The sequence below is a fragment of the Chrysemys picta genome, chromosome 1 (assembly GCF_011386835.1).
Source record: "Chrysemys picta bellii isolate R12L10 chromosome 1, ASM1138683v2, whole genome shotgun sequence".
In the NCBI taxonomy this organism is placed as follows: domain Eukaryota; kingdom Metazoa; phylum Chordata; order Testudines; family Emydidae; genus Chrysemys; species Chrysemys picta.
Window position 1 is genome coordinate 308,028,004 of NC_088791.1, and position 20,590 is coordinate 308,048,593.

At 43.3% G+C, this 20,590-nt stretch overlaps 1 protein-coding gene across 2 annotated transcripts in view; it reads left to right on the forward strand.

Moving 5' to 3' along the window:
• The window catches only part of KATNAL1 (katanin catalytic subunit A1 like 1), a 56,384-nt gene that overhangs the window by 32,327 nt on the left and 3,467 nt on the right, over positions 1-20,590 (forward strand). For both annotated transcript variants that reach the window (XM_008167517.3, XM_065581371.1), the window contains 6 exons: positions 6,603-6,730; positions 7,773-7,878; positions 11,332-11,490; positions 14,808-14,934; positions 16,781-16,915; positions 20,102-20,228. In XM_008167517.3, the coding sequence (XP_008165739.1) occupies positions 6,603-6,730; positions 7,773-7,878; positions 11,332-11,490; positions 14,808-14,934; positions 16,781-16,915; positions 20,102-20,228 (782 nt within the window). The remainder of the gene's footprint in view (positions 1-6,602; positions 6,731-7,772; positions 7,879-11,331; positions 11,491-14,807; positions 14,935-16,780; positions 16,916-20,101; positions 20,229-20,590) is intronic.

Below are 20,590 nucleotides of genomic sequence, written 5' to 3' on the forward strand. Positions count from 1 at the left end.
CAATGCTGATACATAGATATAAATGCTTCTTTTTCTGGATTTGTAGCCAAAACCACTATCTCATCTTATGGGTTTGTAACCATCCCCTTCCCAAGCCATGTAACAACCTCTTCAATCTGATTGTAAGCAGGGTCATGGAGTTTGTCCTTTATTTGCCTTTAAAGTAATTTGCATGTTTATGGTGCTACATAATTAATAATTTCTACCCTGAGATCCCATTCCGATGGTGTTTATGCACTAGCATAATGCGGTTTCCCAAGTGTTTTTTTCCCCTTTCTTTCTCTACTGTCCAGAAAGCCTCCAAGCTGGTTGTCGTGGTCCCCCCCACTGGAATATTGTCAGGAATTTCAGCCTGTCAACCCAGCTGCTTATTTTAAATAGGCAATGTGTGTAAGTTACAAAGGTTGTATAGTGCCCCTAGGAGAATGTTTGGGAGTACTCTGAAAATTAGATTAGTGTCTTCTAATAGGGAAGCCACCAAAGCTATGCAGAGCAGTTCTACCAACCTAATGCTACAAAAGGAGATGCTGTTATGCCTGGAAAAGTATTCAGAACCACCCACGAATGTATAACTCAACCATTATTTGGGCAACTAATCCTTAAATCTGTGAGTAATTCCAATTACATTAATAATGGAGCTACTTGCAAGACTAGTGATTAATCACCCAAATAAGGGCTTTAGAATTGGGCTTATTTGTAACTACTATTAATCATTTTGTTGCATGTGAAAACTGTAAATATTTTAACTCTTACTTTAGTTCAGGTGTAGATCAGTACTACAATGCCCGGTTCTACAGCTTGAGTGTCATTTTGGCAGAGCTTCTATTTTTGAGGGTTTATTCATTTCATTTTTTGGAGTTTATTTTTAGCAATTTCTGAGTTTTATGTAGTGTCCAAAGAATCAGGGTTTTTCAGGGCCCTCTTTGTATGTTCTGTAATGAATAATGTATGCAATATACATAACGCATCACAGTATGTTATGTAATGCATAATCTCTCTGTAATGTTCCCTAGTGAACTTTAATGTAGTACTGTTTCAAACAGCACTACGGTTAAGTGCATTAGGGAACTTTTAGTGTGCACCAGCAGGGTCTAAACAGACCAATTAATGTGTTATGCTCATACAAAGCACATGGGATCTTTATAGAGAAGAAGGCAAAAACACTGCATTTATTGAAAATACAATAGTTAGCATGTGCTTTTTAGTCTCACTCTCACTCCCTCCTGCCAGTTGATGTTTATAGTTACCAGTCTGTGTTGTAGCTCGAGTCAGTCTAATGGCCAGTTAGATTGAGCATGAGTGAGGAGCTGGGCTCTTGTTGGTCGCAATCCGATGCTCCGAGGCTTTGCAGGACTGAACCCAGAGTTCCATGGCGAAACACCCCAGCTTTATAGTTGTAAATTCCCATTTGAGTCCCTGCATTTTGCAAAGTCATCCTGTAATCATTAGTCCTTAAGTGGTGTTATTATTTGATGGTTATTGTCGGGCTTCCCATCGTTATCTCCTATTTGTTGTCTCGCCTTCGGGGGTGCCTGCCTCACCTCTGAGGTCGGGAATGCTGCTAACATGTTTAGCATCGGATACAATGGATGTTTTCTGATTGTCTCCTGGTTTTTCCAAGTCTCTCACTTCTTCTTGACCATCTGGACATTTGTGATGGCTTTCACACCTTATCTTTTCCTGATGCATGCATTCCTCATTCACACAAACAATCTCTTACAGAACCCTTCAAAGGTACACAGACAGCATTTTATATTCAGCAGAATACACTTGTGGAAGCAGAGAAAGAACTGACAGGAAGGGGATGCAATGCATAACCGTTCTTTCTCTGCTTCCACACACTGTAAACCAAGCCTTGCTAAATCTTATAACTAAAACAATTCACATTGGGGCTTCAGGCCCTCAACATTCCTCTAATCTCCTTAACATAGACACAATACAAGATCCTGTCTCTTACTTACTAAAACCTTAAAGCAAAGAAAAGAAATGTATATTTAACTAGAGTGCCTAACTTGCAATACATATAGAAAACCATAGTAGATATTATAACTTACCCTAAAACAAAAGGGTGACCATAATCAGTCATAAGGATTGTTCTGGTCTGTCATTCCTTTCTGCTATTCAAAAAGGGTGGCTGACAGGATAAAATCAAATCATACATTAATTCTCATAGTACAGTTATAAAATCCTGCTCCTACAAATGTGCAACACATTAGTGTGCTTTAGAAATTATACCCCGTTGTCCTCATTATTGCTCCATATAGACGAGCCCTTAAGTAACCATTTCCAGTGTCTTTCCATTGTTTATTGGATAAACACTGATTTCATCACCATCCATTTCATGAAGGGTTTACTCAATATCTTCCCGCCAGTATTCGAGCCCAAATCCCTGAGGGACCTTAATCTCGTTATCTCTGCTCTCACAGAGCCACTGGCAATGTGCTCCCTAAGGTGATATTCTTGGTAGCCATTACCTCAGTTAGCCGGGTCAGTGAACTGGCGGCCATGATTGCAGACCTCCCTTACGCTGTATTCCACAAGGACAAAGTGTCCTTACGGCTACACCCTAAATTCCTCCCAAAGTTCCACCTAAATCAGTGCATCTACCTACCTGTTTTCTGCCACAAACCACACGCCTCCCATGCGGACAGGGTCCTGAACTCCCTTGATGTCTGCTGTGCACTGGCATTTTACCTCCACGGGACTTGCTCCTTTTGCACATCGCCAAAACTATTTGTGGCCATTGCTCACCCATCCAAGGGCCAAACCCTCTTCTCCTAATAAATCTCCAATTCAGTCTCTGGGTGCATAATGCTACACACAATCCAACATTTCCCCACCTGATGGAGTTACAGTGCACTCTACACAAGCGTAAGCATCCGCATTGGCCTGCCTGATGGACATCTCATGGCACAATCTGTAGTGCAGCTACCTGGCACTCCATCCACATGTTCACGGTCCACTATGCCATAGCACACGCGACGGGTACGGCGGCTGCTGTAGGCCAAGCAGTACTGCAGACTGCACTTCCTCACTGCTCACTAATCACCCATGTATGGCATATGTATAGGGACTATCACTCAAAGAAGAGGAAGTTACTTACCTGTAACTGGAGGTTCTTTGAAATATGTGGTCCCTATTTATATTCCAATACCCACCCTCAAGTCCTCTGCTGCAGACGAGACTGCACAACAGAGGGACCCTGGTGAGGCATCGACTCACCCGACCTATTATATCCTCGGCTGCGAGCATTAAGGGATGCACTACACGTGTGCAGGTCAACAGACACTGCTGAGAAACACTTCCAGTCTCAGGTGCATGGCTCACATGCACACCAATGTATGGAATATAAATAGGGACCACACATCTTGAAGAACCTCCAGTTACAGGAAGTAACCTCCTTTTTCACCAGGACTAAAATTGTCAAAATATCTGCAAAGTGGCATTTAGTTCAAAACTAACTCTACGGCTGCAGGAAATTCAAATGAGTTATGTCAGAACAGGTTGTTTATAACATGACACTGTTTAAAAAATACCTTCTGCTGTGGAGGCAAATTTTCAGATGTGATTGTTTAGTATATAAAAATGATTTATCATATAAATGAATGCATACAATTGAGAAGGCTTGTTATGCTCGAAGAGTGCCAACTTGTGAAAGCTGTGCGTGAGAGCACCATGAAGTGGAGATGAGAGCCTGTAGCATTCTTATATTTTATTTTTATTTAGCACAAGACTGATTTACTTATGCAGTTATTTTCAGACAGTACTTGTAGTATCCTTACAAATCCTTTTGTTCAGGCTTTTCTTTTTATGCTGCCACCCTGTGGTTGTTTGTAGTAATTACATGGTTATGTAATGGTCTTAGTGCAAGTGGATAAATAAAGTTGTTGGCATGCTCCCAGCACGCAGCAGCTGGGTGGATGGCTCTCTGGCGTTGTCTGTTTTTTGTTTTCACTACATAGATCTCACATTATCTTCTGCAGTGTTTTGTTTATTTGTGTACCATCTTTTTGCATAGCAATAACCTACACTCTGGTTTGCCCAAATGTTGGAGCACACCTCAGCTACGTTTTTCAGCCCCGCTGCTTTCTGTCACCTTTGCAGTGCACCAATAGCCTATTGAAACATCCCCTGGCTTATTGCTATTAAAGCTTGGCTTAATTTTGTTTCAATTTAAAAATCCTCTTAAAATCAGCTTTTCCGGGTGCAGCAAATCCTTCCACTGTAAAAATAAAACAAAAAATCCTAGCTCATTGTAGGGGGTAAGAGAGAATTCAGTATCAGAGAGAGTCTGCAAACACCTTTTCGTCACTGTGAATACTGTTCTTATTGTTGCCTTTATAGATAGGTGGATAACTCTGTCTTTTAAAATCTTTTCAATGCTATGGGTCCCTTCTCATTGTTCCTTTTTTCATGACTCTGTGTCATTTTGACAGAAGTTTCTGGTCCCAGTGCAACTTTCAACTTGCTTGCTATTATGGGTTCAGTTTTGAAATAAAAGTGAGAGTTGAAAGAAGCTAGAAGGGCACAGACTATTCCCGGAAGGGCATGTGGGTTAATGGGAAAAGGGAAGGGGCATTGTTAACTGCCCCTTTCTCCTCTGCTAGCTCATTTGTCTCTCTGGCTCCCTCTTCCTATGCTGCCTCTGTCCGCTTTCCCATAGGCTGCTTTTCTGAGGCAGCTGGGATACTTTAACTTTGTTAATTGTACTTAGAGGCTGTGTTAGGAGCTCTAAACCAGCTTCCAGTTTAGCCTAGTTCAGTTAAAAGCAATGCAGTTGCTCCTCAGGCTCCACTTAGTCCTGCTGTTGGGCTGGGCGGGGAAGTAGTTTCCTGTTGAAGTGTTAGAGGAAAATTAGAAGTGTTGCTTCAGAGGAAAGATGTTGCTTTTCCCATAAGATCAGCAGAGCTGTGGAATTACTAACTTTGGAGTTTATGATCCGTTTGGGGCTGAGGTTGTTTTATCCACTTGTGGGACAGTTCTGAACACATCGGATGCACCTTTAATAAAAACAATAATTAGGCTGAAATGTAGGGTTGCCAACTTTCTAGTTTCTGAAAACTAGATGCCCCTGTTCCGCTTCTTCCCCCAGGCTCTTCTACCCTTGTTGCTTTCCCCCTCAACTCCAGTGCGAGTTGCCCAAGAGACTTGCAAACCCCAGCTCCAGCAGGCCATCTGGGAATTCAGGTAGCAGAGCGCTGCGGCCGTGTGGGAGCAGCCCCGCCGGCGAGCTAGGACGCAGCAGTCCGGCACAGCAGCCTCCCGCCTCCTTCTGCGCGGCTTCCCCAGCAGCCCCCTCCCCGGCTCACTTGAGCCCTTGCCACCCTGGAGCTACCTTAGCATGCCCAGGGGAAGTGCTGGCGGGTGGAGCAGCTTGCTTTCCGTCCCTCCTGCGGAACATTCTATGTCCACTGGGACCCCTTACCCCGTTTGCACACTCTGTCCGCTGCCGCAGCCCTGCAAACCATGCTCATAAAAGGGGCGACAGGCTGCCACTCCTGCCCTCCCCTCTCCCCTTCCCCCCCGCAGTAACTAGACTTTCCAGTCAAAAAGGGTTGCCAACTCTGACCAAAGCTATTCCAGGAGATTTTTTCCCCAACATGATGTAATATCATTTTCTTAAAATATCCTATTAAAATCTCCCGGATTGCTTTCAATAGTCACTGGGAGCTAGATAACAATTTTGGGAGACTACAGGCCAATCCTGGAGGATTGGCAACCCTAGACACCTGACAACCCTACTTTAGGACTCCTAATGCAGCCTTTTAAATGAACTTTAAAGTATCCCGACAGTGTGTGGGATTGGGTTGTGAGACAGAAAAAGGGAATAGGAAATAGACAATTGCTGGAGTTTGGGGGAAGAGAAGCAGCCAAGCAGGGAAGACCTTTTCTTTAAGTCCTGACTATATTGAAATAAATAAATAAAATATTTATCCGTTAAAAACTAGGCAGAAAAAATCTTATTTCTCCCATTAAATAGAACAGGTATAGGGATTAAAAATTTTTTTTTGGTGGCAGGGTCTAGATGTATATTAGTACCGGCTGGCCTAGTAGATGTAGCATCATTTGGCCCAGCTAGCCAATCAAAATGCACCTTTGGACAAACTTGTCCTAAGCCAGGATCTAATATAGCATTATGTCACGGGTAATATAGCATTACGTCACGACAGGGTATGCACAGATAGGCTTGTGCTGCATCTGCCTCGTGTGTTGAACATCACAAGAAGTGTGCTGGTAATCTAAAGTGACTTATTGCTACTAGAGTCTAGTTTGTAAATTAAAAAAAACAACATTTTAAACTAATTTTTGGATTTGGGGATCAAGGTAACTCCCCTTTATGAAAGACGTGTGACTCTATAGCACGTTCTGTTGGCCTGGCGATAGTAACAAGTATCTTGAGACTGTGGAGATAAGATGTGAAAATATTGTGCTTCCTTGGCTGTCGGAGGAATGAGACAGCCCACAGTTCTGTGTAAAAATCTGAAATTTCTCTTGGCTTAAACATAGTAGCAATTGAACAGTTTTACTCTATGATTCAAATCTTGGAGCTGTTAAAAGTAAAAGTTTCATGATAGACTCCTGTAATTTCTTAATGTTCCTAGGGAAAGAAAATTCCACAGGAAGGTGCTGGTGATGGGGAAATTCAGAAATTTGATGGAGCAGGATATGATAAAGACCTGGTTGAAGCACTGGAAAGGGACATTGTATCAAGAAATCCAAGCATTCATTGGTATGAGAATTTTCTCAGTTAAATTCTTTAGCTAGGTTGGAGGGGAAAGAGCATGTCCGCTAATTAAATTGGGATCTTAACTCTTTTAAAGTGGCAAACAGCCATGACTTTCCAAATAGGGGAAATGAGGGCTTCTGGTTCTAATCGCATACTAATTTGATTGCAGAGTAAGACTTTCATTCTTAACCAGTATGATATGCAAAATGTCCATTACGAGTACCTACTCAAAAGCCTAACCGCATTCCAGAGAACATTAAAAGTATTGTTTTGATGATCACTAGGGATCCTAGAAATCCATTTGCAATGGGGAAAAACGAGGAAAAACATGAATTTTGCATTTTTACAGAGAATCTTTAGTTTTTACATTTTGTGAAAAAATAAAAACATATATTAACTATTAACTAAATTTTACTGAAAGTACCAGTGTCACGTATTCAATGTGTGTAACCTCCTCCTCTTGTGATTGATTTTTGGATGCGCTTTAAATTTACAGTGGAACTCTGTTTATCTGATCTAATTGGGACCACAGGGCCAGATCGGATAATCAAGAGAATTGGCAAGAGCTTTCTACCCTTATTTTGATCCCAGGCTGCTGGTGGTTTGGTTAATATGAAGAGCCAGATAATGGAGGCTTGGCTAAATGGGATTCTACTGTATATCAATAAAACATTGTGTTCAACTGATACCCATATGTACTGAGGCTAGTTCAGTGTTTCATTTTAATCATGGAAAAACATGGATATTTGATTCTTTATTAGAGAGTTTTGGATTTTTTTTAACATGGAAAAGTAGGATCCCTGATCACATGAGCCAAAACAATTTTTAATTGAGTGCCATAGTAACCTTAGCTGAAAGTAATTTTTTTGCTGCCTTTCACAGGAGAGGACAATGTAAGGCCAGAGATTTATAGCAATGTTCTCAATAGGAACATACTGGCATAATAAAAAGGATAGTGGTAAATACAATACTTTTTCTCTGTTTTTCATGGCTTAAAAACAAAGTGAAATGTTATGCTTTGTAAATCTGTGCTGGTCTTTCGCAGGGATGACATAGCAGATTTGGAAGAAGCCAAGAAATTATTAAGGGAAGCGGTGGTTCTGCCGATGTGGATGCCTGATTTTTTCAAAGGGATCAGAAGGCCGTGGAAGGTGAGAATGTACGACCACATTCTGGGAACTGGTCATGGCACTTTCATGTATGCCAAGTTGTATCTACATGAGCGTAGCATCATATACTCATGCTCCCTTGTACTGATAGTATACCGTAGTATTTATAGCTATTATACTGCAGTAATAGCCTAAAATACACATTTATTTAGCAAAGATGGATAATTCCTTAATTATAATAAATGTGGGATTGATCCAGAGTAGCTGGGCCACAGTAAGTGGGAGCCCAATTTGGATCTGATTCACAACTTGAAAAAAAAATTGTTGAGGAAGTATATGAGCTGCTGTGTAAACAGAAAATGAAATGACCTAGCTTTTGGTATGGGATTGATTGTCCCTTATTCAGGGAATGTCTTATGATACAATTGTGGGCTTGTCACTTCATTGAGTTAGTTATGATGATGAAGTCCAGGAAGATATTTCCTATTGAATATCCTCTTTATGGCCCTGATTCAGCAAAGCTCTTAAGCATGTGGTTAATGTTAAATACATGAGCAGTCCCAGTACTTAAGGCCCAGATTCAGCAATGTACTTAAGCACGTACTTGTTCTAAATACCTAACCAGTTAGTAGTTAGGGTGGGATTGTGGCTTCCCTTTCATGGCTGGAGCTTTTCTTCTTCACTTTGCCCTGTGGGAGAAGCAGACAGAATGTGGCTGTTAACCCTCTCTAAGCAGGCTAGTGTGCCTGAGGTCCTCCACATACTAGAGGCCTGTGTGGGGAGTGCACAACCCCTCTTCTCTCCTAAACCCATTGGTGCTCATAGGCCAGCACTCTTCCTGACTAAACATAGGTGTCATGCATTTGCAGCCATCACTTTCTGAACATCCAAGAGTGGTTGTTTCCTTTCTCTGACCTGTGTTTGTGCCAAGAGGATCCTGTCTTTAGTTGGGCATCCCACTGCTCCACTAGTGGTAGTTATAACTACAAGAAATAACCCTGCAGTGATTTCATCAAACCACTTACTCCCTGCAGTGCGTATTAGCTTCTTATTGGGAAACACTGGATCAACAGAGCCCCAGAGGAAGAGTAAAGAAGGCTTTGTGCTTATAAAAGATTTTAACTAGTCAGTAACTGCCAGACTCTCAGGTTGTATAGAGAGAAAGCAGCTCTTGCTTCACCCTCCTCCTTCCTCCTTGTGCATCTGTCTAGCTTAGCTAGAAATTCAGGCTCACATTGTGCACCGATCCTTACGTCTTGTGCATCCCCAGTTGGCATCATTCTCCCACTGCTTTGCACCCTATGAGGTCATTCACACTTGTGCAAAGTGAACATAAAATGCTACCATTCCCACTTGGTAATGTTACACCTCGTTTACATAGGGATAAATGACGACCCAAGGTGTAAGACAGTGAGCAGTTAGGCCCCTTGAATCCATTGGCATTGGATGGGGTATAATTCAAGGCAGAACTTGGCCCCCTGTATGGCTATTCATTTTAAGACTGAAGCCTTGTCTAGAGTGGGTTTTTAGCCTCCAGTGTAGCCAGACTGGTGCAAACCCCTAACGTGATTTGAACTGGGGCAGTTACCTCTGCTTTCAATCCAAGTTCGGTGCATATGCAAATCAAGTTGCACCGGTGTAAACCATGAGGTTCATAGATTTTAACTTCAGAAGCAATCGTTAGATCTAGTCTGACCTCTTGTATGTTCGGTACACCCCCACTATAACAAACCCCTAAGGATCCAAGCCATTCGTTTGTTAGAGCCAGGGGTTTGTTATAGTAAAAGAGAGCTCTTCCAGCCTAGGGGCTGCGGCGAGGCTTGAGGTGGGATCCAGGGACCAGGTTTGTTATTGTGAAGGGCGTTATAGCAAGGATGTATTGTACAGGCCACAGAATTTTATCCAGTTCCCCTGTGTACACCATGGTCCTCCACTAGTATTGCTGTAAGGGGCAATTCTAGCAGGGACTAACATTCCAGTGTAGACAATGCCTGGATGAACTTGTGTAACAGGAGTCCATTTATCTTTTATAGTTGCTGCCTTGAAGTTTAGGATAACTTGGGCATCCTTATAAAGGGAGGTGGGTTGTCAGCTCTCTGGACGGAATATGATCATTTGTAATTTAATTTACCGATTAATGTCTGTGGGAGCTTGCAATAGCTAAGTGTTAAATGGCAATAAAGGTATTAATGGTTAATGGAAAACGTAGGCACAGAGACGCTATTGCTCTTGATGAGTACGGGGAAAACATTTTTGAATAATTGTATTCCCGGTTGATTTGTTTTTATAGATCTCTTCCATGTCATTCTTTGTGCTCCTTGCGGTAAATTTTGTGTAGAACAGACAAAATTTAATTTGCAGCATGGATCGCGTTTAACAGATATTTTATTGTTGTGGTATTTTATGTAAGATATTAATTGCAAAGCACATTATGATGTGCAAATCTAATTCCAGCTAATTTGATTATCCTTGAAACACAGTCTGACTTTACCTCGGTAAGCTCTTGTTTAGTATGAAATCAGATCTTGCATTTCAGAAAGCTGCCATATTCGCGACAGCAGAGCATTTGGCGTTTCTATATTTCTCCTTGTCCCTTGCTGGGTGGGGAAAACATTGTGTCGTTCATTACCACGATGGCTGAGGGAGGCCCACAGTTTGGAAAGCAGGATTTTCAAAATATCTTGATGAATTTATTTAAAGTAATTATTTAATTATCAAGTATTACTCTCCATCTTAGGGCAGTTCTAACCTTACTACAGAAGGGGAAATGGTTGTTACCACCACTCGTTTTCGGGAACTCTTGCCTTGAGAGCCCATTTAAAAACTAATGCCTTTTTTCACAGTCGAGACGATTAGCAAGCCCCAGCGTGGACGCCTAATTTGGGCCCTGAGAACTTTGTCTCTCCATCCATAATGTCTTTTACACTTCGGTGAACCAAACAGGCACTGATGTAGAGGAGACTAGTGCTCTCCCACTTTGCTGTCTCTTTTACCTGGATGGGAGATGGAAGGATGGTCAGGCCACTAGCCTGGGACTTGGGAGAACTGGGTTCATTTCCCTGCTGTGCCATGGGCTTCCGGTGTCACCTTGGACAAGTCACTTAGCCTCTCTGTGTTTCAGTTTCCTCTCTGTATAGTGGGGATAATAGTCCTTCTCTACCTGCTAGGGGGTGCTGTGAGGATAAATACAGTAGATTTTTGAGACATTCAGATACTGTGGTAATGGGGGCCATGTAAGTACCTTAGTAAGAATAAATAACATGAGAAGCCCACGTATACAATTAATGGTTTCAGTGAAACAAGTGCTTGGAAACAAAAAGCAGGCCCAGGCATATGGCAGAGTTAGGTTTTTAAGCAATTAAAATGCAGACCTTGGGTCACATTTAGACCTAGTGCAACTCAGCTGATTGCTGTGGACTAGCATTTTGCTTACATCAGGGCTGAATTTGGGGGTCTCCTCTTGTCATTTATTTATTACTCTGTATGGAATTTTAGGGTGTTCTGATGGTTGGCCCCCCTGGGACTGGCAAAACCATGCTAGCAAAAGCCGTTGCTACGGAATGTGGGACAACATTCTTCAATGTTTCCTCCTCCACTCTGACGTCCAAATACAGGGGCGAGTCTGAGAAGCTAGTCCGCCTGTTGTTTGAAATGGTAAGTCCTCGATGCTAGGGACCTTTGTTGGTTTATCAAGCCCCTCACTGCACATTGTTGCAGGATTGAGTTCATTATCCCTAGAACCTCTCCAGTGGATGGGTGTGCACGCTTATATAGCAGACCCTTCTTGATGTATATTTGAGGATTGTGGAGTAAATTACCCTTGTCTCTAGAAGCAAAATGTGTTTCATCTATTTTCTCTGTTCCAAGCTGAAGGTTGGTTTCTGAAAATCAAGGGCCAGATCCTAAACTGCAGCTGAGAAATACTTACACACAGTCTCACCCCAGGAACTGTGTTATGTGTGTGTGCAAATATGCCATTTACCCTCTCCTCATCCTTATTTGCTTCTGCACTTCCAAGATGGTGCCCATTAAAACACCTTGCGACTTTTAGATAGGCTGGAAACTCCCCTCCCAACCTTTGACTTCACAAGAAGCACAATATGTATATTACAAATAGTATATTTTGATTGTTCCCTCACCTCCTTTGCAGGATCAAGACCTAAGAAAACAAAGGTCAGATATAGAACAATCCCTATCAGTCTGCATCCTTAAAGGAAACCTGCACAACACTTTCAAAAGATGTGCCTGGGAGCTTGTGACATACCCAGGGTACAATCTAGACTAATGAGTATCTGTGTCATCCTCGCCCTATAAACTTTATACTGATTTGTTGCTGTAGCCTCTAGTCTGGACTGCTCACAAACAGCCTCCAGCATGCAAGTCACTGCCAGCTATGTCTGTGTGTGTGCTGCAGGGTGACCTCAGCTCACTCCCTGTCTTAGAGTTCCACCCCCAGAAATATGTGTCCTGTACTGCCCAGCCCTCTCCTGGACAATACAAGTATATTAAGTCTCTTTTTTTTATTTAAGATAATATACCAGCTTAGTATTTCAAATAGTTCTTCAGGCACCTCGATTTAAACACACTGGATTAGATAAAACAATAAAACAAGTTTATTAACTACAAAGAGATTTTAAGTGAATACAAGTAATGAGGCATAAAAGTCAGAAGTAGTTACAAGAAAAATAAAGATAAAACACAACTAGCGCCTTAACTATGTTAAATGCAAAGCGAAGTTTTTCTCTCCACGTGTTCTCAACAGGCTTATTGGCCAAACTTCTTAGGCCAGAACCCCTTCTTTCTTTTCATAGATTCATAGATTCTAGGACTGGAAGGGACCTCGAGAGGTCATCGAGTCCAGTCCCCTGCCCACATGGCAGGACCAAATACTGTCTAGACCATCCCTGATAGACATTTATCTAACCTACTCTTAAATATCTCCAGACATGGAGATTCCACAACCTCCCTAGGCAGTTTATTCCAGTGTTTAACCACCCTGACAGTTAGGAACTTTTTCCTAATGTCCAACCTAGACCTCCCTTGCTGCAGTTTAAGCCCATTGCTTCTTGTTCTATCCTTAGAGGCTAAGGTGAACAAGTTTTCTCCCTCCTCCTTATGACACCCTTTTAGATACCTGAAAACTGCTATCATGTCCCCTCTCAGTCTTCTCTTTTCCAAACTAAACAAACCCAGTTCTTTCAGCCTTCCTTCATAGGTCATGTTCTCAAGACCTTTAATCATTCTTGTTGCTCTTCTCTGGACCCTCTCCTATTTCTCCACATCTTTCTTGAAATGCAGTGCCCAGAACTGGACACAATACTCCAGCTGAGGCCTAACCAGAGCAGAGTAGAGCGGAAGAATGACTTCTCGTGTATTGCTCACAACACACCTGTTAATACATCCCAGAATCATGTTTGCTTTTCTTGCAACAGCATCACACTGTTGATTCATATTTAGCTTGTGGTCCACTATAACCTCTAGATTCCTTTCTGCCGTACTCCTTCCTAGACAGTCTCTTCCCATGCAGTGAATTGATGGGCAGAAAGAGAGGGAGGAGAGGGGGTGGCTTGGGGTGTTTGTCCCCCTTTTCTATAGTGTCAGCCACCCCTTTGGAAAACATTTGCAGCTGAGATTCGGGAGACAGAGCATCTACAGAAAGGGATCTTCCCTGCTGCTCTTCCTCACCTGTTGGAGCTTCTTTTGTTTTCCTTCCTGCTTGATGACTTTGTTTACTTCTTAAATGCAGATTAAGCAGAGCACAGATGTGTTTGCCACCTCAGTTTGGAACATGTGTTAATAACATCTTTCAGGGAAATCTTCATGGGCAGCGGGTTGCATTAGCTGGGGGCGGCTCAGACTCCCCAGACATTCAGGCATGACCCCGCCCCCTGCTGTGACCACTCCCTGCGTGTGGGTTCAATTCTCTGGCTCCAGTTCCCCCCAGTGCACCAATGGTGTGGCTGGGGCCATGCACCGCCCGCCTTCCCGTGCTCCTGAACTGAGGAGGCTGTGGCTGGCGCTGGGGCCGCCCACCCTCCCGGCGCTCCTTTGGGGCTGGGGGGCTAGCCGCAGGGGGTGGGGGAAGGGAGGGCTTGGCTCCGGTGGGGGATGGAAGGGGCAGGGCTGGGGGTTAGCCTCCCCCAGCCAGCAGTTCACGCACCGCCCATGGAAATCTTATAACTGCGCATACAGTATTGCTACACATTTTATCAAGACAATATTGATGAGCAAATTGAGTCTTCAAATGACACCTTACAAGGCATACTTTGTACAAAGATTATTACAACAGTGTGTAGGGTGCGGACACAGGTACATTCTTTCACAGAGCTTAAATTCATTACTCTGCTAGACACTAAAAATCATGGACTGAACAAAGACACTGGATTTATGGTTTATTACAACAATCCATAACCAACTAACCCCCCCTCCCTTTTTTGTCCTATGACTGCAGAGGTGTTAATGGGCCACTCTACCTTGAATGGTCCCTTAGAATACATGCTAAAGAATCTGTTCCACCTTGTATTTAGCTGTGCCATTTGGAGTATCTTTCCTGGACCCATAGAGCTCTGTGTGGCTCGAAAGCTTGCCTCTCTCACCAATGGAAGTTGGTCCAGTAAAAGATAATCCTTGTCTCTCTAATATCCTCAGACTGACACAGCTACAACTACACTGCATACAAGAAAACAAGTAACACACACAAACTTCTGCACATGCTTAACTTTCTGCACTGTGAAAGTTACCATTGACCTCAGTGTTATGACTGTGTGTGGGGGGAAGGGGGGGGGGGCTGGGGGGGATGTAAAGTTAGGCACATGGGGAAGTCTTTGCAGGGTCAGGATCTCAGATGAATTTTTCTGTGGCTGGGACATATATTCCATTTGTTCAGCACTGAGCACAATAGGGCCTGAAGCCTGACTCGGGCTGGTGCTTGCGACTGCAATCTAAGTAATTGTATTTTCACTTCAATAAAGGCCAGGTTTTATGCGCCAACAACAATCTTCATTGATGAAATCGATTCCATCTGCAGCCGCAGAGGCACTTCCGACGAACATGAAGCAAGTCGCAGGGTCAAGTCGGAGCTGCTGGTTCAGATGGATGGTAATTGGTGTTTAGATACCTCCGAGTTGAGCTGCTGTTTCTCTTCTGGTTATGTGACATGCTTTGTAGACACTTCATTGTTCAGAAATGAGTAGAGCTGGCAGAAAACAACCACCTCTTTTTATTGGGGGGGGGGGGGGAAGGAGAGAAAAGATCTCTCTTTAATTCTGAAGTGTTCAAAATGGGCCCATATTTTGGTGAATGAGAGTCCAGAATATTTAATTTTTTTAAAGTATATTTTTTATAAGCATAACGTTGCTGCAAAAGTTTTGTTTTATATAAAGCCATATTCAATAAACTTTCATTTGAAAAATGTAGCCTGCTCTAGGAGAAGCATATTTTGAACATTCATGCAGTTTAACACAGACCTTTGTGTGTGGCGCAGTGCACAAGGGGTTTCTGCAATACAAAGTTGTGAACAAACGCCTTCCTTGACTCTTCCACTCAGGACCTCTTTGTTTGATTTGACTAGACCAGACCTTGCATTGACAACTAGTATCCTTTTATTAATAAGATTTACCATTGGATCACTATTCTTTGTATATGGACCATTTAACACCAGCTTCAAAGGAATATTTATGGTACAGGGGTTTGACTACCCCCCACTCTGTTGTTGCTCATTGTAGGGCAGCACCCCCAAGTGTGTAGGCACACCCAGAGGCAGATTAAGGTTTCCTGGGGCCTTGGCCCAGAGCAAGTGGGGGGGCCCACCCCACCTCTTCCACCTGCAGTCCTGCCCCAGTTCCACCCCTTCTGCCTGCAACTCCACCCATGGCCTCATCTCTTTGTGCCCCTTTTCCCAGGCCCCACCTTTGTTCCCCCCCCATCCTGCACCTCCACTGCGGCCCTGCAACCCATTTGCTACTTTCTACTCCCCACCCCACTATGGCCCTAAGACCGGAGAAGCTCTGTCCCTCTCTGCCACAGCCCCAGGCTGCAACGGGGAGTGAGACCTCCCCCAGCCCTGAGGCCGTGGCAGGTAGCGAGATATCCTTCAGTCCCAGGGCCACAGCAGAGGTCCGGGTGCTGGGGCTTCCCCTGCCGCCCCGTGGCTTCTGCGGGGACCCAGGGTACGGGCACTGTGGCTTCTCCTGCCCGCTTGGCACTTCTGCTAGAGAGCGCGGGGGCTTCCCTTGCTGCTACCCTCAGCTTCTGCCTGGGACGGAGTCAGAGGGCGCCCTGCTGCCCTCCAGCTTTTGTCAGGAAGCAGGGTCGGGGGGCGCAGGGGCTTCTCCCGTTCTGTGGGGGAGCGGGGTGAGGGGATGCATGGGCTTCCCCCGTTCTGCGGGAGAGTAGGGTTGGGGTGAGGGGGCTTCCCCTGCCATCCCCGGCTTTTGCCAGGGAGCCAGGTTGGCGTGTGGAGGCTTTCCCTGTCACGCTCGCCCAGCGGTGCTGTCCACCACTGGGCACACTACAGAAAATGAAGGGACAACAGCTTTTTTGCCCAGAGGGAATCAGTTTCTTTTTTAATCTAACTGCTTGACGGAAAGTTTTTTACCATCTCTTTAGTGGCCAATACAGAATAAGTTGGTAATTTCAGTTCAGTTCATAGTGGGCAAGTGTCCACGCATCACAAAACTACGTTGTTGGCAGTCTGGCAGCGGCCAAGAACTGAACTGTCAGGCAGAATAAACTGTTCTCTCCTTCCTAGAAGTAGGTGCTGCCTCCAAAGCAGAGCTGGGGTATGTTGGGAGAGTGGTGTAGAGAAGCTTGCACCCATGTTGTGCCCATGTACTGATAAATGCAGTGCCTCCTTCTCCAAGGTTTGTCAGTCCAGCACCTTTAGCAAGCCTGGTATTTGCTACGAACATCAAAATGACTCTTTCCTACACTGTTGGACTTGCAGGAGTAGGTGGTGCACTAGAAAACGATGACCCTTCCAAAATGGTGATGGTGCTGGCTGCTACAAACTTTCCCTGGGACATTGATGAAGCATTGCGAAGAAGATTAGAGAAACGGATTTATATACCTCTGCCAACAGGTACTATTGCTACAAGCATTTTCCTTTAAATGTTTTTTCTAGGAAACCGTTCTTCACTGTATCTCTTAGGATTGTGAAGACCGTTGATATTTCTGTTCTAAATATTGCATTTGTGGGGTTAATAACATGGCTGGCTGTTTTCTTTAAAAAAATTGCTTGGAGCTCAGAAACAATGAGCTATGGTATTTCATTACAGACCCATTGATGGGTTCTTACGTTTTGAAACCAAGTTAGTTTTAATGAGCCTGGAATGATTTTAAATGTTGCAGTCAATCCTTGAGTGATCATCAAAGGAAGCCTTTGGACTTTTTAAGAAATATTGCAAATGCATTCCCATGCCCTTGCAGATGAATGCAGAGAAGTGGATCCATGAATTATCACTTTCAAGCTTAGCACATTGTAAATCACTGCTTGCTGGCCTTTATGCCTAGACTTCAAGTCACTCAGAATGTAGCAGACTGATTGCTTTCTTGCCCGAGATGCCTTGGCTTGTATTGTCATTCATTCCTGGCTGTCACTCGTATACCCTATTAATTTCAAGATTCGAATCACTTGAAGGTTGTATAGCTTTGTTTCTTCTTGGGACAGTGGATGCCTTGTGTCACTGCATGAGCACACAAGATAACAAGATGTGTGTTCATGGTGACAGCCGTTGTGATTGAGTTTAACAGGTATAAGAATATTTTAATAGGTATACAGCTTGTTTTTTGCAGCTCACAGACAGTAATAGCTCATAACAGGATGACTGTCTTTTTGACCGATTAGTCTAAAATTCTATCAGTTTGCTCTGGTTTCTAATTGAACAAGACTTGCTTTAGATGTAGTGTAATACACCCTGCACTTCTTACATGAAGTAGATTTGCCACTGTAGCTGTGAGTTTACATTCTATCATCTTTTTCCGCATATGAGGAAGTTAAATTGTTCTGTGCATCTCCAGATGATGTATTTACATTCATGCTTTGTAATTTGAGATCACCAGGGATTTCAGTTGGAAAAAGTTTAAACAAAATAAATAAATTGCAGGATCTGGTGTAGTGTGAATTTTATAATGTGATATTTCTAAAATGACATAAGGTCCTGGGAAAAGCTTAGGAAAATATTGTGTTTTAGAGAAACAATTCTGCATGTGTGCCATATGTGCATCTATGGTGTTCTGTAAATAATAAATAACCCTTCTAAAGAAAATGCCCTCTCTCTGTACAGACCCCCTTTCTGGATTATAGGTAATTTTGTAAGGCACTTAGGTACCACAGTAGTATAAATACTTTCTATATTTTCTTTTTCACTGTTCTCTGTTAGTCACCAGGGACGCTTATAAAACAGGAGTTGTGCTCTTAAGATTTTATCTGCTCATCTTGCTGCTTCCCTCTCAAAGTGGTCATCCTCTGTTTTTAAGACATCAAAGCTGGTTGCTGTAGAAATGAAGATGCTGATGTAATGTACATTTTCCCTTGCAATAAAAAACTGAAAAGAAACCCTCTTTCTCTTCACCCTTGCCCCTCAAAATAACATAAAGGGACAAATTTTCAAATGTGGGTTCCCAAATCACAAGCGTAGGACTTGCATACACACATGCTTTGTGTGCAGAAAGGTTAAATTGGCTGTGTAAATGGGTACTTATTTAGTCAGTTACCATGGTGTGCGCACAGCACCTGTGTTTGAAAATTGGCCAATGCAATTGTTTCTAAATATAATTTCTCTGTTTTCCATGAGGTTTCAGCAACTCTGTTGGGCCCCAATTCAACAAAGCACTTAAGCATGTGCTTAAAGTTGAGCATATGCTAAGTGCTTTGCTGAATGCTCTCTACCGCTATTTAAATGGAAATATTTGTGTCATCAAGACCATGGTGTTTCTAATAAAACTATGTAAATAATGTGCAGTCCAACTTCTGAACAGAAGGGTGTATCCCAGGGGTCAGGAGGAGCATCAGAGGTTTGTAGGATCGCGCCTTTGTGTCTTGTAAGAATAATATTCCCTGCTGGTCAGCTGTGTACAGTGAGAAAATGATGCATACCAAGGTATGTGATTATACCAGAGACAGTATCTGTTTGTCTCAGGCACATTGTGCAGAATGAGGCAAATCACTAAGTGCTTTGTCACCTGAGAAGTGTAAGCATTTGGTATGATTGCACTTCCTGAACTGTTTTATGAAGTGTCTGTACAGGATATTTTTTAACTACATGCTCTGCCAAAAATGTGATCGGTTTTGTTTTTCGAATATGTGAGTATCAAGGAGATCACTCACCACAGGTGCTGCCCAGTGTTTAGGCAGGTTATGCCAGGTTCTTTTCTTTCCTGGCACCCCCTGTTGAGAGCTGCTCTAGTCCTGTGGTAGTGTGCGCCTTCTGTGACGCAGCCCTCCTGCTGGGTGTCACGTTGCTGTCCACCCCTTCTGGAGTATAAGAGTCCAGCAATGGGATAGCCCTCTAGGTAAAGCAAAGGGCTCCCGAGTCAGGGTCTTGACTCTTCTGTCTTTAGTGCCTTCTCTCATCTAGATTGCCCATCATGGTTAGACTTCTGGCTTTGATACTCCTAGCCTAAGGGGTGGTAGAGCAAGCTCTCCACCAGCTTCCGCTCCAGGGCTCAGTAATAAGCAGCTACATCCTGCACCCCAGAGTGCTACACTGCTGCTTCTCTGGGTCACTTGCTCCCTGTCCCCTCTTTTCACAACACATGAAGTACAGTAGAACCTCAGAGTTACAAACGTTTCCGAGTTACGAACAACCTCCATTCCCGAGGTGCTCATAACTCTGAGGTTCTACTGTAAAGACTTTTAATAACTGGAATCAAAGATAAAAGTCTCAAACCTTCAGAGAATCTCTAGGCTCTTCCCTTCTGGTGTGGCAACTTTGCCAAAGGAGGGCATCAGGCAGCAGGGCTCCTGCAGTGCACCTTTCCAGGAACTCCGAATGTATGTCAGTCACCTCCACTGTATGCTGCCTTGCTGAGCTGACCCGTTCCTTTTGTGCTCCTCCTCCAAGCCATGCATGCTGCCTGGGTCCGGAGCAGCTGCTTATTCCCTTCCTTATTGGTGCTAGGTTTGTATAACCCATCATAAGGAAGCTTTTCATCTGTAGTTTCCATTTAAAGCCTAGATTGTGTTTGTCTTTTTGAGTATTTGTGTGTCATGGTGACTTGAACAAAAGTATTGTTAAAATTTAAACAAGTGATTCTTGTATCCTAGCAAAAGGCAGAGCAGAGCTGCTTAAGATTAATCTTCGGGAAGTAGAGATGGATCCTGATATACACCTTGAGGAAATTGCTGAGAAGATTGAAGGCTACTCTGGGGCTGATATAACTAATGTTTGCAGGTATTTTGTTCACTTTATTTGCAAACAAATCTATAAAATCAATAATTATGTTACTCAGTAAAAGAGAGCAGCACCAGGCCTCTACCATGTTTAAGGTTTGAATACATTTGCTAGCACTATTCAGTACACTAGTATGGTTCTTAGAAAGCATGGAGTCTGTGTACAAGATGCGATGGTGTCTACTATGGTCGTGGGAGAACAGACAGCCTGAGCAAATGTTTTGTTGCCATTGTCTGCTTTCATCGACTCATGTTTTAATCTTCTAATCTAGTATAAAGCCGGGTGGTTTGGGGTTTTTTAACCCTGTGGGTTTAGGAGCTGGAATTTCCTGCTGCAGAGAGAAACAAGATATTTTACTTATT